Consider the following 18,102-nt stretch of genomic DNA (forward strand, 5'->3'; position numbering starts at 1 on the left):
CAGGGCTCCGAATCTCATTAACGGTACACTGAAATACATTAGGAATTATTAGGCCATTTGGCTCTTCCATTTCTAAAAGAGAATTTAAGATTTTTGTTTGCCTTCCTTCAACTCTGGGGTTGGCTATTTCTTGGAGTAAACCGCCCCTTCCCCCATTTCCACCATAAATCCAATTGCTTCAGTCGGGAAGTAAGGTTTTGTTTGTTTGTTTTACTTACTGGTTTTTAAAAAGCTCTACGTACTATTTAAAATGAGCTCAACAGTGCAATTCTAAAATGTTCTTACATGTGATATTTTGGTAATATCTATCTTAGAATTTGTTTATGGAACTAAAAAGTGATAGGTGATGTGAGTTGATTGTGTAAAGTGATGTGAGTTGATTGTATAAACAGTATGGCTATAAGAGATTTAATTAGAAAATTTGAACTGGATAGTAACAATATTGTGCATTTGGAACCAGTTTTAAATGTTCAGCAAGCACATTAATTTACTTTCTTCACATCAAAGCAATACTTGAAATAAACAAAATTCCGTGGCAATTAGTAAATACAAAGTTATTTTAAAATGTGCCATCCTTGTTGCATAGCAACTATTGATTCTATTATGTGCCTTTTACATACTCCAAAATAATTAAGCACAGGCACAAATTGCTATCTACTTTTTCTTTTTTGAATGTTAAAAGCATTTAAGTTATGAAGTTTATTCTAATATGCGTATTATATATTTGTAAAGGGAACATTTCATTCCTACGCAAAGGCACAGTGACCCAAGAAAGAGATGACAATGTCATACTAGTGATTCTCCTTTCTCATGGGAGGACTTTTAGGGAACTTTTTATTTCTAATCTCAGTAGCTAACACAGCCAAGACATAATTATCATTCCACCGCTTTGTTTGTCTGGATCTTGATTTACTGCTAAGCTAAATGATAACATTTATTAATAAGAAGTCATGTTCTCTCAATATAATGAAATGTTCATTTGTACTATAGAAAAATATACATCCAAAAATAAGTCTGTGGTATAATTAATTTATTAGAAAAATGTCATGGTCTTAGAACTTAGAGAATCTTATATAGGTTTATTTTTACTATCAAATCAGCTTCCCAGCATAAAGCACAATTAGTTTAGCAGCATAAAGCAAGAACATTATACTTTTGTACGGTCAGATGTTAACAGGACTTGCTCTCCTCCATACGTCAGCACCTCAGGACCAGGCCACGGTGAGCTGGAGTACTGGAGCAGCTCCTGAACACAGAGACCTCTTCTCCAGTCAAGAGTATCTGAAAACCCCTAGCGGGATGTGAATGCAGAGATGGGCAACTTCTACACAAGCAAAGACAGGAAAGGTCCCTCTGTTGTTCCAAGAGAAGGCACTCAGGAGGAGTCTGCGGCAAGAGAAGGAGCCATCAATCTTTGTCCACGTTAATTCCATCGGTGAATTTTCTGAGTCACGTGATGGGAACTCTACGGTGTCTTTTGATACATATTTCCAAACTGCTCTCCAAAACGTTGCCTTAATTTGCAATCCCTTACAGAGTGAGTATGAGAGAGAGACTACCTTACTTCATCACAATCTAAAAACCATTCTACCAATTGGATGAATTTAAAAAAAAAATCTCTCATTGTTTTCATTTTCCCTTTTTTTGATTACTAGTTAGGCCAAACATTCCACCTCTTTTTGAATTTTTTAAACATAAATTGGTAAGGATGAGAGAAGTAAATAAGAGCAGACTAGCCAGTTAAGTCCACTGACTGAGCCTAATAAATGTAAAAAGAATTAAAGGAAGTGTGGGCCTTAGAGAAAAAGGAAAGGAGATAGCCTATGCATAAAACAAAACAAAGAATGAGATGCTCATGGCAACTTTACTGCATATTCTCAAAGTTTGATTTTTGTCCATATGGAACCGTTATTATAGTGATCATTTTTGTCCCAGCCTGATTGTGCATCCGGAGGAACAAGGGAAGGAGAATCAATTTACAGTGGGCTAGTACTGGCTGAGAGTGGCCAACTGTTTGAAGTTTGGAAATGAAGGCAACCAATTCAGCCTTGACGTGGGCCAGCAACAATGCCTAAAGGGTTTCAATATGGTGGGTGGAAGAATGCGGTATTTTGGGTGGAGATGTCAGTTTGAAGGTGGCCTAAGTTTGTTGCTCTAGTCCCAAAGGAGAAGAATCTGTTAATAACCAAACGGTTGTCAGGGCTTCAGCCAAGCAATCTGAATTTCAGAGGATAGGTCCCGTTCTAGAGGCAAATTTAAGACATAATCAGAAAACCAAGGCAGAAGGCTACTGTTAGGAATAGATACAGGTCGGGGAAGAGAAGGGGCTGGGGAAGGCTTTGGCTCAGTGTGCAGGGCAGGGTCCAAGGATAAGTCTAGAAGTACGAGGCCATCACCCCAATGACTACACCTATGCATGGTTTGGGAAGGTAAGCACTAACGACTTTTTAAAATATTACCTGCTATATTCTTTTAAAATTATGAAAGTAATATACACTCATTGTTGAACCCTGGAAAAATACAGAAAAGCCCAAAGACAAAAATCAATGCACTGTTTTGCATACTCTGAGTGAACATTTTCTTTGTAACTAATAGCCAGAAAACTAAATACTTATTCATTTTTACTTTGCCAGGACAAATATGTCAAATGTTCATAATTAAGTAATTTTTAGTCATTTTCCATTCTCTTATATTATCTTCTTAAAAACAGAGAAGTTGTTAGAATTAATATTTCCCTGCTTTTAAGAACATAGTCAAATGCAGACTCTGCCACTTTATGAGAAAAAAACTAAATATATCAAAGTAAAAAATCATACTTTTGCATGAAAACTAAGGGCTATTTTAATCTTGCAAGGCTTCAAATTCTATTTGGATCTTTTATTTCTCATTTAGTTGTCTAATATTTTGGAAAAGACACGCATCGACAGCATGTTTGGTCTAGGAATTCCAGAAGGAACCAAAAGAGTGCACAAAAGCAAGGAGATCGCGCTGGGATACGGTCTTCCAGCAAATGGACAGAATTAAAGAAAGCAAAGAAAGACACGCTGACAACAGACACAGCATCGTTACCTTCTCCCTCCAGTTATCATCACTCAGCAGCTTCTGTGTAAGGGTTTCCTGCAGCTGCTTGACGCGTTTCTGATGGGAAATCAGCATCAACTCTCTGAAAACCATAAACCCAACACATGAGTCAAGACTCACTCCTAACACTCTCCCTCAGTCTCAGTTCCTGGCTCAGAGAATATTAGTTCATAACTTAGTCTGTTTATTTTCTGGAGCGATGTATACTCTGCTACTAGGAACTGGATTAACTGTTAACAGAAATTTATAGACACTGCATACAAGGTAAGTATGTGCTCAGGCTAAATTTTTAACAAGTTATGAATTATTGTTTTCACGTAAAATAAAAACAACACATCTGGAGTCACAAATAGAATAAGCTGTTCTTCAAAAAGCTGACAACTAAATTCTAACACCAGACAATCTTTTGTTTCTTAGAAAAGGAAAATATGTTGGGATGTGTCATAAAATCAATAAATTTTAGCAGTTCCTGCTGGATTTTTCTTTACTGATCTCAAATGCTGATGGGAACAAATCACATTAAGTCGAGGGTAAATGTCAGGGATGTGGTATAGGACGAAACATATTAGAAATTAGAAAACGTAAAGAACACTTTAACATTTTAATTTACTTAAAGGATCTAAAAGCTCAGTTTGTGAACCTCTGGGTAGGTAGATTCAAGAGAAAATTTCACAGGGACACTAAAATTGAGTCTTTGAATATCACTAAAACAAAAAAAAAAAACCTAAACCCATTGCTGTCAAGTCTATTCCAACTCATAACGACCCTATCAGAGTGAGTAGAACAGCCCTGTAGGGTTTCCAAGGAATTGGCTGGTGGATTCAAACTGCCGACCTTTTGGTTAGCAGCCAAGCTCTTAACCACTACACCACTAGGGCTCCTTGAATATCACTAGTAGTGGCAAAAACATAGCTTGTTGATCAGGGCTTCTTTCCCCTTTCATAATCACCATTTTCTTTTAGCATTTTTATAGTTTTAAGTTTTCTGTTTAGAGCTATGATCCATTTTGAGTTAATTATTGTATATGAATCAAAGTTCATTTTCTGTAGATGGAGACCCGATTGTCCCAGCACCATTTGTTAAAAAACCTATTCTTTCCCCAATGAGTTGCCTTGGCACCCATGTAGAAGATCGACTGCTCATGTATTTCTGGATTTTCTATTCTGTTCCATTGATATACTTGTCTATCTTGATGCTAATACCACATCGTTTTGATTATTCCTAGCTTGAAAATAAGTCTTGAAGTCAGGTATGACTTTGATATTTTGACTATTCAAAGATTTTATCGAAGTTGTCTTGGTTATTCCGGGTCCTTTGCATTTCCATATACATCTTAGAATTAGTTTCTTAATGTCTAGGAAAAGAAAGGCTGTTGGGGTTTTATTTGGGATTTTGCTCCTTGGGTTTCCAAGGAGTGGCTGGTGGATTTGAACTGCTGACCTTTTGGTGAATAAACGAGCTCTTAACCACCGTGCCTGACACAGGGCTCTGGTATGCTGAATAGTGGCTTCCAAAGATGACCATGTCCTAATTCCCAGAATCTGTGACTATGTTACCTTATATGGCAAAAGGGATTTTACCGATACGATTAAGTTAAGGGTCTTGAGATGCGGAGATTGTCCTGCGTTATCTGGGTGGGCTCAAAATGTAATCACAAGGGTTCGTATAAGAGAAAGGCAAGAGGGTCAATCTGGGGGAAAGACAATGTGACAATGGAAGCAGAGATTAGATTAATGTGGCCGGGAGCCAAGGAGTGCGGGCAGCCTCTAAAAGCTGGAAGAGGCAAGGAATGGGTTCTCCCCTGGAGCCTCCAGAAGAAACCAGCCTTAGTGACACCTTGGTTTTTGCTCCTTAAGACTCATTTGGACTTCTGGACTCCAGAACTGTAAGAGAATGCATTTATGTTGTCTTAAGCCACTGACTTTGTAGTAGTTTGCTGCAGCAGCCAGTAAGAAGCTAACACCGTAGTCTTCCTTCAAAGGATATCATACCATTTTACATATCATCTTGATCAAAATAAGAAGCAGCATCTAATGGAAATAAAGTGGCATTTCATCTGTTTTTCAAAATGCCAGGATCATAGAATGCATATGGCTGGCCATGCACTTGTTAGAAGTGGTCAGACAGCAGAGTCCTGGCAATTTGATCAACTTTACTTCTTAAGCCAGTTTTCCTGTTTGAAAAGAGGTCTTGCTGATTAGAAAACTCCAGTGAGCATTTCCAGATGGGGGCCTGTGAGTACTTTAAGAGCTACTTTTACTACAAAGTAGATGGCACTAAATATTTCAGATGCTAGAATTTCAGTCTTCCTGGAGATAGTTACAATTTTGATACCACTAAAAGTAGAATCCATTCCATATACATCCCTCTGACGGGCCTCATACAAAGCACTGCTGTTCCATGTATTACAAAAACTGTGGAAGTCTAGTAGGTTGTGGCAGCTAAAATACAGTATGCCAGGGTTGTTGTTGTCATTAGGTGCCGTCGAGTCAGTTCCGACTCATAGTGACCCTGTGTACAACAGAATGAAACACTGCCCCATCCCGCGCCATCTTCACAATCGTTGTTATGCTTGAGCCCATTGTTGCAGCCACTGTGTCAGTCCATCTCGTTGAGGATCTTCCTCTTTTTTGCTGATCCTCTACTTTACTAAGCATGATGTCCTTCTGCAGGGACTGATCCCTCCTGATAACACGTCCAAAGTATGTGAGATGAAGTCTCCCCATCCTTGCTTCTAAGGAGCATTCTGGCTGTACTTCTTCCAGGACAGATTTGTTCTTTCTTCTGGCAGTCCATGGTATATTGAATATTTTTCACCAACACCATAATTCAAAGGCATAAATTCTTTTTCGGTCTTCTTTACTCATTGTCCAGCTTTCACATGCATATGAGGTGACTGAAAACACCATGGCTTGGGTCAGGTGCACCTTAGTCCTTAAACTGACATCTTTGCTTTTTAACACTTTAAAGTGGTCTTTACGCCAGGATTAAAAAAAAACAAAACAAAACCATTGCCGTTGAGTCAATTCTGACTCACTCATAGTGACCCAATAGGACAGAGTAGAATTGCCCCCTAGGGTTTCCAAGGAGCGGCTGGTGGAGTCAAACTGCCTATCTTTCAGTTAGCAGCTGTAGCTCTTAACCACTCTGCCACCAGGGCTCCAATGCCAGAGTTAAAACACTGTTAATAAAGTGATAATTTTTCACTGGATTAAAAAAAAAGTTCTTTTATGACATTTCCACAAAGTATAAGGTGTTTTGAGTGAACTGTTATAAAAATTATGAATTTACATCTGTGATGAAAATTGTGCTTGATATCGGTTGGCTGGACATTGGATGGTTTCAGAAACAAGAAGCATTTTTGTGCCTCTTTGACCCGCTCCTCAGCCCTGCTCAGTCCCTGACTCCAAGAACTATTCAGTGCAACTCTTTAATGGGAACAAGGCAAGAAAGAATAACTGTATGTGACGTTACAAGCTCTTCCTGTTCTTATTAGAATGGAATGGGCAAAGCGAGACGTATACAGAGATGATTATATGTGTGGAAAAGAGAATCCCGATTCTTACAAGAAGAAGATACTTACATAGCACACCCCTAGCTTTAAAGTGCACCCGCCTTAAGACACTGATAAAGAAAAAGCAGCCTTGTTTTGAAAGACATGAGAAAGGGCCATCACTGGCTCTAGGGAACATTTTTGCTAGAAATCTAGAGGAATTATGAAAAATAAAACACTAATTTTTAGAGGCATAGTCTGTCATTTTCCATGTTATAAAAAGCTGAAAATGTGCAGCCATTTTTGAACATCATACACATATCTGACTTCCTCTTCAGAACCAATTTTTAGAGCTGTTAATGCTTTAGAATTACAGGAAACAACACAGACCTAGGTCTTGAACTGGGATTTTGCTAAGAATCTAAGAAAGAATATTACCACTAGAATCGTTGGGTTTTGAACTTTATTCCCAGCACGATTTTTGGCAAGTCAGAAGTTCTCCAGGCCTGAGAGAAATAACAAGAGACCCTCTCTGTTTTACATCCTGTGAGCAGTTGATTGGGAGTAAACGCATTCCCATTCATCCAGTACGTATCTGTTAGTAACCACTATGTGTCAGGCACTGTTTTAGTCTCTGGGGATACAGCAGTTGGGGAAAAAAAAAAAAAAGCAGACAAGGTTCTTTCTTGCCATTCCTTAGAAATAAGATAATGCAATTCCCTCATGTTTAGAAGAAACAAAGATCCTGAATGGTAAATGACTATCTGAGGTGACATGATTCACAAGTGGCAAAGCTGCTCAAGCCTATGCCAGCTCAGGGCGCTCTGCATGTCACGCTGCCTTTTCTTACCTGAGACGGAGGAGTGGCTGCCTGTGGCATTTTACCCTGTAACTTCACCAGATATTAAACTAATCATAACGTTTTTGGAGTTGGCAAAATAGGCAAATTAGCTTCTACTCAAAATTAAGAGTATTTGTTTAAATTTTTTCAACCTTTAAATTCTTAGACCAAAAAGCAAAGAATCTAATTTCTTACACACATACGAAAATCCAGACTCCCTCTTTGTAGTTAAAACTGAACTGCAAGCAAATGTCAAACCATAATGTCGAACGACAGCTTTAAGTTCTGCTTCACAAGTTGTTCTTTTAGAGACGTCTTCATACTGTCAATCAAAGAGAGAATTTAGATTTGGTCACAGCTCCCGCCTCCCTTAACAGCAGTAAGGCTGTGAGATTGTAAGAAGTTTGGCAGGCCTCTTGTCCCGAGAGCTGTTGATGGACAGGAAAACAGAGAAAGAGGTGACTCTTGGGGGGAAAGTCAGATAAGGGCTGTTTTTTTAAAAAATGATATTACTTAGAATACTTCATTTCATAATGCATTAAGAAGATAGAATCAAAATTGAATCACACCAAAGATTAGTCTTTACAACTGTAAGTAAAGCAGATAATATTGAATTCAGTAGACATTTACTGAGTATCTACATGGCCTATGCCAGGTATAAAAATTAATAAGCTATAACACTTTAAGGGGTTAGCAACCTAAAGGAAGGTGAAAGAGGGGGAATAATACTTTCTGAGTCCCTACAACCTACCAGGCCCAGTACTAGATGCTTTAATCTCCACAAGATAGCTATTACTAATATGCCCATTTTACAGAGAAAGAAAACGAGTCTTAAAGTGGTTAAGTTGTCCAAGCTTGACATTGGCCCAGTTTGGATTTAAGCCTACGTTTGCCCGCAGTACAGCCTGTCTGTTTATACCAGGCCACACTGCCACGAGCTATCAGAGGTCTTGACACATCATCTCCAAATCCTTTTTTAGAGTCTACACTTCTCAGTGCTTCTGGGCTCTACGAAAATATGACAAGCCTCACGGAACACTAAGGCTTTCTTCTTCTAGAATGAGGTGGTGGAAGGTGTTTATGCTATTTTCAATCTGAAACGATAAGCCCACTTCCAGTTTTGCGAAGACACTGGGGATGCAGGAGACAGGAGTCACTGTCCCATGATCACCGGGTGAGTGAAGAACCCTGAGGGGGCAGAGGGAGGTGCCATAAAGCAGGGAGGGGAGGGGAGAGGGGATGTGGAGGGGCACTCTGGGTTTTCTGCTTCCTGCAGGGCTGTGAGTCTCCTGAAGACTCACAGCCACAACGTGGTTGAGACAGAAACGTCGGGCCCAGAGAAGCTGACAGAAGTTAGCCCGTCCAGACAAACCCTGGGAGAACCGTGCAAATGGCAGGGGAGGACACGGGGCCTATAGGTCAGCCCCGATGGAGCTTGATTTCTGTCGTGCCCAGTTATGTGACCCTGAGTGAGAAATCTGCTTAAGCCGCAGGTTCCTCATCTGCCAAACGTGGGTAACGACGCCCGCTTCCCAGGCGGGGGCCAGGGCCCCACCAAGGTGCCATTGCCTCTGTGCACGTTTGCGATGGGCTTCGCCTCCGGGCAGATCGAAGGACACGGAACACGACAAGGCGGATGGCGCAGTTACTCAAGGAAAACAAGCCCTTCTTCTGCGGCAGGGGGCAAGGAGGGCAGGCTCTGGGCTGGCCCTCCACCCCGCTCATCCCTTCCCTGCGCATGGCGCATCGTACATGGCACCGTGCGCCGGCAGTGCGAAGGCGAGATACGGTCACGGTCGCAGGGGCATTCAGAGGTCCCCGACTGTGAAAGCTGTGGGCAGCTTGTGGGAGACAGTGAGTGAGAGAAAGAGGGAGGGAAGACGAGAGGGAAGACGGAGAGAGAACGAGAAACAGGCGTGGTAAACCACGGGGTCCTGTCACATATGGGAGAACCGGAAACGCCATGAACTTCCTGAGATAATTTGCTAATCATGTGTGTATTTTTCTGGAGCAAAGGTTTATAGCTTCCAATCCAAAAAGAGAGAGAGAGAACAAAAGAGGAGAGGACCAGGGAATAGGAAGAGAAGTTAATGCTACGGGGGAGCATACATGGGCTATATCCCTAGAGCCTGAAAGATATTCTTTGGGGTCCAGGGTATCATTTATTTCACTGAATATTTTACATGCAAGCAGCTTGCATCTGACTCTGATTACAGCTAAGCTTCTCCTCTAACGCTCTTCCCCATTCCTGTCGTGTTCTGGGCAAGGACATCAGAGAAGTGTTTTCTCTATTCTCGGAATTTACCGAGCTACGGATAACACAGCTTTGGGGAACACCTAGGGTGTGAGGACCTGTTGTAAACAGCTGTGAGTTCCAGCAGTTCGGCTGGACGCTACATGGCGGTGCATGAATGAATTTCTCTAAGTGTTGTACATGGGAAGTCTCCAAGCTTAAACACATATGTCCTTTTAAAATGCATCTGTAAGTTGGTTATAGGGAATTTAGAACACATTTTACCATAAAAATGTTTTTCAAGGAAAGTGGAATTAGGCCCCCAGGCCAACCCACAGAACCCTGTCTAACCAACAGCACACCTGAAGTGGTGTCGTTTGTCAGTGGCACCGGGAGGAGGCCCTGGGGCCCAGAAGCGGGGGAACTGAGTGCTCTTCACACAGAATATAAGAACAGCCCCATTTTCCTCTGGCACCACCCCTGTGCCTCACTGCATTCCTGCTCCACAAAGGCCGCTCTCGCCAGCCCGAAGGTGTCCATGACCAAGCTGGCCAGTCCTTCTCTACCTTGCATCCCATGACCCCAAAGGACCTAGTTCCTTCCTTTCAGCGAAGCCTCTTCTCTCCTAAACAGAGTTTTCTCAGCCGGGAGGGGAGGGAGAAGAAAACAATATATGATAATTAAATAGATCTGTACTAATGTATGACTTCTCTCCTAATCCCTAACTCCCTTTCCTGTTCCAAATCCGGAAGTTCTGTCAGTCTTTTTCTAGGATCCAAAAACCAACCAAACCCACTGCCATTGAGTCAATTCTGACTCATAGCAGCCCTATAAGACAAAGTAGAACTGCCCCATAGGATTTCCAAGGAGCGGCTGGTAGGTTCAAACCGCTGAGCTTTTGGTTAGCAGCCGAACTCTAGAGTCAGTTCTGGCTTCTTACATATTCTCTTTCTCCTCTTCTGAAACAACACAGCTTCTAAATTAAGTGGCGCGTTTTTCATAACAGTCCCAAAGCCAATGGGAGATTAATTTCCCATCATATTCACTGGACTTATTTTCACTAGATCTATCTGAGAATGTGGAAAAAAGTATATCCATTCCTGAAGGGCAAAGATTTGTCATACTGAGGAAATTCTAAAGCATAGTCCCTTAAGCCAGTCCTCAGAGAAGAGTTCCAAATAGTTTGAACAAAGGTAGGATCTTCTCAACAACCACCATAAAGGAGCTGACATCCACCTAGGTAAACAGCTAAGCCTCACTAATCTGGCATCATTGGAAATGAGGTGTTCTAGACAATACGTTAATTGCTCAGACAACCAATAAAAATATAATACAGAAAGTTTTTTTGAGGGGGGAGTTAAAAAATTATAGAATTCCACCAATTACTTGCCCAGGTGAAATTCAGTAGTACAAGTACCACACATAGTTTTATTTGATTCTTTTTAATAGAAATCTAATACCAACTGCAATTTGGGTTCCATTCCTCCTTCTGTCACTAACCAGTTGTATGACTTTAAGCAAGTCATTTAACCTGTTTGGGCTTCAGTTTAATCACCTGAAAAATGAGGTGGAAGGATATTATCAACTCACAGGAGCAATACATCTTTAATCTTCTCATTCTATTGTTATTATAATATGCAGAATCTTTATATTTGGGAATATCCAAAAAAAACCGTTGCTGTCAAGTCAATTCTGACTCATAGCAACCCTACAGGACAGAGTAGAACTGCCCCATAGGGTTTCCAAGGAGTGGCTGGTGGATTCGGACTGCCCACCTTTGGTTAGCAGCCGAGCTCTTAACCACTGTGCCATCAGGGCTCCATATATGGAATCCTAAACCCAAACCCATGGCCGTCGAATTGATTCCGACGCATAGCGACTCTATAGGACAGAGTAGAACTGCCCCATAGAGTTTCCAAGGAATGCCTGGTGGATTTGAACCGCTGACTTTTTGGTTAGCAGCCAAGCTTTTAACCACTGTGCCACCAGGGCTCCATATACGGAATAGCGACTAAAAAATAAGATATTTTTGTAAGAAATTATTTCTGACTGCACCTTTCATTTTTCAGTGTCACAACCTCTTCCTTTGTCTGATTCAGAAGAGTTTTCATTATTTCAAGTTCATTTTCTGCAAGGCTAATTCTTCTTTTTGCATCTTCTTCTTGCCTTTCTTTTGCAGTCAGTTGTTCCTGTAAGGTTGTGTGTATTTTTTGACAAGCCATTAAAGATTCTTCTTTTTCTTTAAGCAGTCTTGTGTGACTAAAAGAGAATTAAAAAAACAAACAAACCACCAATGTGTATTAGATACGAGATTTTTGTGTTTATTAAAGATATACGAAAAGGCCATTTGAAATTATAGAGTATTACTTTAAATTAAAAAAAATTAAATATGTTAAGAAAATAGATAGTTCTGTGATGTTAAACTTTTCTTATGTAGGCATGAGGCAAAATCAATGAACTACAGCAAGACATTCTAAACTCAGATTAGGTATTTTATATGTAAACAATACAATATGAAAAGCTAAGTATCTTTTAAATACAATGTTTCAAGTTCAGTTATTAAATTTTTAATTAAAAAATCTTGCATTGTATACCGTGACTCAGAAACAATGGATTCAAACTTCAGCTTTCTAAGTTTTCTTTGACAGTCATCAGCTTCATTAGATTTATTCCTAAAACAATACAAAAGAGATTCAAGTATATTGTTTTAAAATAGTTAAGGTATAATTTTTCATATCATTATTTTATTCATCTATAGAAAGAATATATTAGCATCATCATAATATTTCTTTGAAGAAATAAACATTTAGTCCACTTCTGTAATGGTCAAGTAAGCTCCTATCAGACTAATCTCCCCTTAGATAAAAGATTAAACTCCGGACAGTATTCAAAACAAAACAAAACAAAACAAACAAACCCGAGCTGTGTGAAGGTACTAGACAGTGAGCAAAAGCAGGCAGATTCTGGAGGGGAGCTGACACTTAGAATGAGGGGAAAGCATACAATCAGTTTTGGTTTTGTATTTGTGTTTGTTTTTTGATGGTCTTAAGCCTGAGGGCAGGTCCCAGTGTGCACCATGCATGACAGATAAAACTCTGACAGAAATCTGGTAGAAAACTCAGTCTGTCTGGCCTGAAGACCCAGAGGACGGAGTTTGAGACAATTACACCCACTAGAAAATGAAGGGGGAATCCTGAATAGGAGAGAACCAGAGAGGGAGCCTCAAACACTGCACATAAACCTTACCCAAATCTGAGGCTGAGCGCTGAACTACACTTGCACTAGGAAGAATCCAGGATCCCAGTTAAAGATAAAATAACTTAATGAGATTTGAGCTGCCACCCTAGAGTCACAGTTTGTCAAAGCCAACCAAACTAACTGCCTGCTCAAAACAACAACAAAACATCCTTTGGAAGACTATAAGAAACCCAGAGTCTCCACAACATATCATTCACCGTGTCCATAATACGGTAAAAAATTACTCAACATACAAAGAAAGAGAAAAGTATGACCCAGTCTAAAGAAAAAAGACAATTAATGGGGACTGACTCTAAGATGACCCAGATATTGAAAATTAGAAGTCAAGGATTTTTGAAGGAGCAATTATAACTCTGCTGGAAGATATAAAAGAAAATCTGCTATAATTAATAAAAAGATGGGATATCTCAGCAGAGAAATAGAAACCATTAAAAAGAATGAAAAGACAATTCTAAAACTGAAATGAACATTTGCTTGATCTTATATAATTAGGGTTTTGCACCAATACTCAAAAGTTTAATATCCTAAGAAATAGTAATATTCCAATTTCAATTTCTTATTCAGACTGCAAATTAATAAGGTGTCATTGTCTGAATACACCTTAAAATAGCTTATAAACTGTACAATGAAATATGTTAGATTATTGATGGCTTTGCCCTACTTGTAGAATGACTTTCATTTTCTAATACGTAATCATTTTAAAGTCATCAAGAACATAAACAATATTCATCTATTTTAAAACCTTTTTTATTAGAACATATGACACAGAAATAGAAAATTACATAAAACAGATATACAACATAATCAGGTATTATAAGGAAAAAACTCTTGTAATTATTATTCAGGTAAAAAAATAAAACCTTAACAGCTACGTATAAGTCCTTCATATCCCTGCTCCCAGTTATAGCTAACTCCTCGCCTCCTACAAATAATTGTTTTCTTGAATTTTATGGTAATCACTTTCTTGATTTCCACTGGAGTTTTATCACCCAAATTTTATTCCTGAACCCTATAGTTTAGTTTAGCTTATTTTTTTAATGTGTTTTTTAAATTTCTATTAATCTATAGATACTTCCTCTGTTAATTCCTTTTTGTATAATGGTTTTATTGAGGTATTTTACAGAAATACAAAAAACTGGTATCTTTAAAGGGTACAACTGATAGGTTTTGATGTATGTTTATGCCCATGAAACCATTAAAATCAAGAAAATGAACATATCAATCATCCCCAAGAATTTATTCAAGCCCCATTGTAATCCATTCTTCCCATCCCTTCTGCTGCCCTTTATCCAGAGAACTGATATACTTTCTGTCACTATAGACTAGTTTGTACTTTCTATGATTTTATATAAATGAAATCATACAGTATATCCCTCATCCTCCTTTTTTCAGGCTTCTTTCATGCAGAACAATTATTTTTTGTTGTGTGTATTAATAGTTCATTCCATTTAATTGTTGAATAGTGTTCCACTGTATGGATATACAACAATTTGTTTATCCATTCACTTGTTGGTGGATATTTAAGTTGTTTCCCATTCTTGGCTATTACAAGTAAGACTTCAGTAAAATTTTATGTACTAGTCTTTGTATTGACATATGCTTTCATTTCTCTCGGGTAAATATGAAAACATTTTAAGGAACTGTCAAACTGCTTCCCAAAGTAGTTGTGCCATATATTACATTCCCACAAGCGGTATCTGAGAGCTCCATTTTCTCCACATCCTTCTCAGCACGTGGTATGATCAGTCTTTTTCATTTTAGCTGTTCTAATTGGTATGTGGTTGTATCTCATTGTGGTTTTAATTTGTATTTTCCTAATGATTAATGATGTTAAGTAACGATTTATGTGCTTATTGGTCATCTTTAAATCTTGTTTGGTAAAGTGTGTTTAAATCTTTTTCCTGTTTTTGAAATACATTTTTTATATATTCTGGATACAAGTCCTTTATCAGATACCCAATTTCAAATAATTTTTACCAACCTGTGGTTTGTTTTTTCATTCTCTAAATGGTATATTTCAAAGAGCAGAAGTTCTTAATTTTTATGAAGTCTAATTTATCAATTTTTTAATTTTATGGATCATGCTTTTGCGTTATATTTTAGAAATCTTCAACTCCAAGGTTACAAAGTTTTTCCCCTATGTTTTTGTCTAGGAATTATAGTTTTAGCTCTTACTTTAAGATATATGGGAAATTTTTAGTTAACTTTGTGTATGGTGTGAGGTAAAGGTCTAAATTCATCTCTGTTCATGTAGATATTCAAGTTTTACAGTACCATTTGTTGAAAAGACTATTATTTCCTCCATTAAGTTATCTCAGCTTCTTGGTCAAAAATCAATTGACCATAAATAGAAAGGTTTAACTCTGCATTCTCAATTTCATTCCATTGATCTACATGTCTATCCTTAGACTAGTACCAAACTATCTTGATTAGTGTAGCTTTACAGTAGGTTTCAAAATCAGAAAAATGTTATGGATTGAATTGTGTCCCCCCAAAATGTGTGTCAACTTGTCTAGGCCATGATGCCGTATGATTGTCTACCATTTTGTCATCTGATGTGATTTTCCTATGTGTTATAAATCCTCCCTCTATAATGTTAATAAGGCAGGATTAGAGGCAGTTATGTTAATGAGGCAAGACTAAATCTACAAGATTAGGTTGTATCTTGAGTCAATCTCTTTTGAGGTATAAAAGAGTTGAGCAGAGAGACAGGGGGACCTCATGCCACCAAGAATGAATAATCAGGAGGGGAGTATGTCCTTTGGACTCAGGGTCTCTGCGCTAAGAAGCTCCTAGACCAGCGGAAAATTCATGACAAGGACCTTCCCTCAGAGCTGACAGAGACAGAAAGCTTTCTCCTGTAGCTGGCACCCTAAATTTGGACTTTTAAGCCTCCTAGACTGTGAGAGAATACATTTCTGTTTGTTAAAGCCATCCACTTGTGGTATTTCTGTTATAGCAGCACTAGATGACTAAGACAAAATGTTAAGTCCTCAAATTTAATTCTTCTTTTCCAGAATTGTTTTGGGTATCCTGGGTCTTTTGCATTTCCTTGTGAATTTTACAATCAGCTTTTCAATTTCTACAAAAAGCTTGTTGGGTTTTGACAGGGATTGTGTAGAATCTATAGATCAACTTGGGGAGCATTGCCATCTGTTATGAATTGAGTTATGTCCCCCAAAAAATATGTGTTGTAAATTCTAACTTCTATGCCTGTGGTTATAATCCCCTTTGAGAATGGGTTGTTTTTGTTATGTTAATGAGACAGGACTAGTCTAGAGTGTGTCTTGAGTCAATTTCTTTTCAGATATAAGAAAGATTAAAGAAGCAAGTGAAGGAAGCTGAGACAGGGGAAGAAAGATGCAAGCCACATGAAGACTGTCCAGGAGCAGAAGCTCCAAAGAGAAAAAGACCTTCCTCCAGAGCCAAGAGAGAGAAAAAGCCTTCCCCTAGAGCTCGCACCCTGAATTCAGACTTCTAGCCTCCTAAACTGGAAGAAAATAAATTTCTGTTAAAGCCATCCACTTATAGTATTTCTTTTATAGTAGCACTAGATAAACAAGACACCATCGTAACAATATTTTTTTAAATCCATGAACATGGAATGTCTGTCCATTTATAAATTTTTAAATTTTCTCTCAGCAATTTGTTGCCGTTTTCAGCATATAAGTCTCGTACTTCCTTTGTTAAAATTATTCCTAAATCCTTACTGGTGGTTCAGTGGTAGAATTCTCACCTTCCAGGCAAGAGACCTGGGTTCAGTTCCCAGCCAATGCGCATCGTGTGCAGCCACTACCTGTCTGTCAGTGGTGGTTTGTGTGTTGCTATTACGTTGAACAGGTTTCAGTGGAGCTTCCAGACTAAGAGAGATAGGAAGAAAGGCCTGGCAATCTACTTCTGAAAATCAGCCAAAGAAAACACTATGGATCACAATGGTCCAATCTGCAACCCATTATGGGGAGGGAGCAAGACAGGCAGCATTTCATTCCATTGTGCATTAGGTTACCATGAGTCGGGGGCTTACAAGATGGCAACTAACAACAAGAACAACATTCCTAAGTATTTTTTTGGATAATATTGTGAAGGGAATTTTTTTTTTAATTCCATGTTCAGATTGTTCATTGTTTTTATATATACTTTTTTTTTTTTTTTGGTATATTGATTTTGATCTTGGGACACTGCTGAACTTGTTGATTAGTTCTATAGGATTTTTTGTGAATTCCTTAAGCGTATCTATGTACAGGATCATGTTATCTGTGAATTAAGACAGGGTTTTTCTTTTTCCTTCCCAGTCTGAACGTCTTTTATTCCTTTTTCTTGTCTGATTGCACTGGCTAGAAACTTTAGTACAACACTGAGTAGAGTAGAGAGAACAGATACCCTTGCCTTGTTCCCGACCACCATTAAACATGATGTTATCTGTAGGTTTTTGTAGATGCCTTTTGTCAGCTTGAGGAAGTTCCCTTCTGTCTTAGTTATCCAGTGCTGCTGTAACAAAAATACCACAACTGGGTGGCTTTAACAAACAGAAATTTATTTTCTCACAGTTTAGGAGGCTAGAAGTCTGAATTCAGGGTGCTGGCTCTAGGGGAAGGCTTTCTTTCTCTGTTGGCTCTGGGGGAAGGTCCTTGTCTCTCTTCAGCTTCTGTTCCTTGGCGAATTTTCATGTGGTATGGCATCTATCTGCCCCCATCTCTGCTTGCTTGCTTATCTGCTCTTTTGTAACTCACAAGAGATTGACTTAAGAAATACCCCACACTAATACTGCCACATTAACATAACAAAGAAAACTCATTCCCAAATGGGATTATAGCCACAGACATATGGGTTAGGATTTACAATACATATTTTTTGGGGCACCATTCAATCCACAGCACCTTCTATTCCTAGTTTGTACAGAATTTTTACCAGGGACGGATGCTATATTTTGTCAAGTGCCTTTTCTATGTCTGTTGAGATCACTGTTTTTCAGTCTTTTAATATGATGAATTACATTGATTGATTTTTCAATTTTAAACCAACCTTGCATTACTGGGAAGAACTCCATTTGGTTAGCATATATTATCTTTTTAATGTAATGTTGGATTCAATTTTCTAAAATTCTGTTTAGAATTTTTACATACATATTCATGGAGGACAGTAGACTGTAGTTTTATTTTCTTGTAATATCTTTGTCTGGCAATTTGTCTGGCCAGT

At 38.7% G+C, this 18,102-nt stretch overlaps 1 protein-coding gene across 1 annotated transcript in view; it reads right to left on the reverse strand.

Annotated features, from left to right (window-relative positions):
• The window catches only part of LEKR1 (leucine, glutamate and lysine rich 1), a 190,739-nt gene that overhangs the window by 35,350 nt on the left and 137,287 nt on the right, over positions 1-18,102 (reverse strand). Inside the window, exons 8-10 of the mRNA XM_012556355.2 lie at positions 12,243-12,320; positions 11,704-11,907; positions 3,070-3,163 (exon numbers count right to left, since the gene is read on the reverse strand). Coding sequence (XP_012411809.2) covers positions 3,070-3,163; positions 11,704-11,907; positions 12,243-12,320 — 376 coding nt within the window. The remainder of the gene's footprint in view (positions 1-3,069; positions 3,164-11,703; positions 11,908-12,242; positions 12,321-18,102) is intronic.

The sequence above is a fragment of the Trichechus manatus genome, unplaced genomic scaffold (assembly GCF_000243295.1).
Source record: "Trichechus manatus latirostris isolate Lorelei unplaced genomic scaffold, TriManLat1.0 scaffold00062, whole genome shotgun sequence".
Classification (NCBI taxonomy): Eukaryota; Metazoa; Chordata; class Mammalia; order Sirenia; family Trichechidae; genus Trichechus; species Trichechus manatus.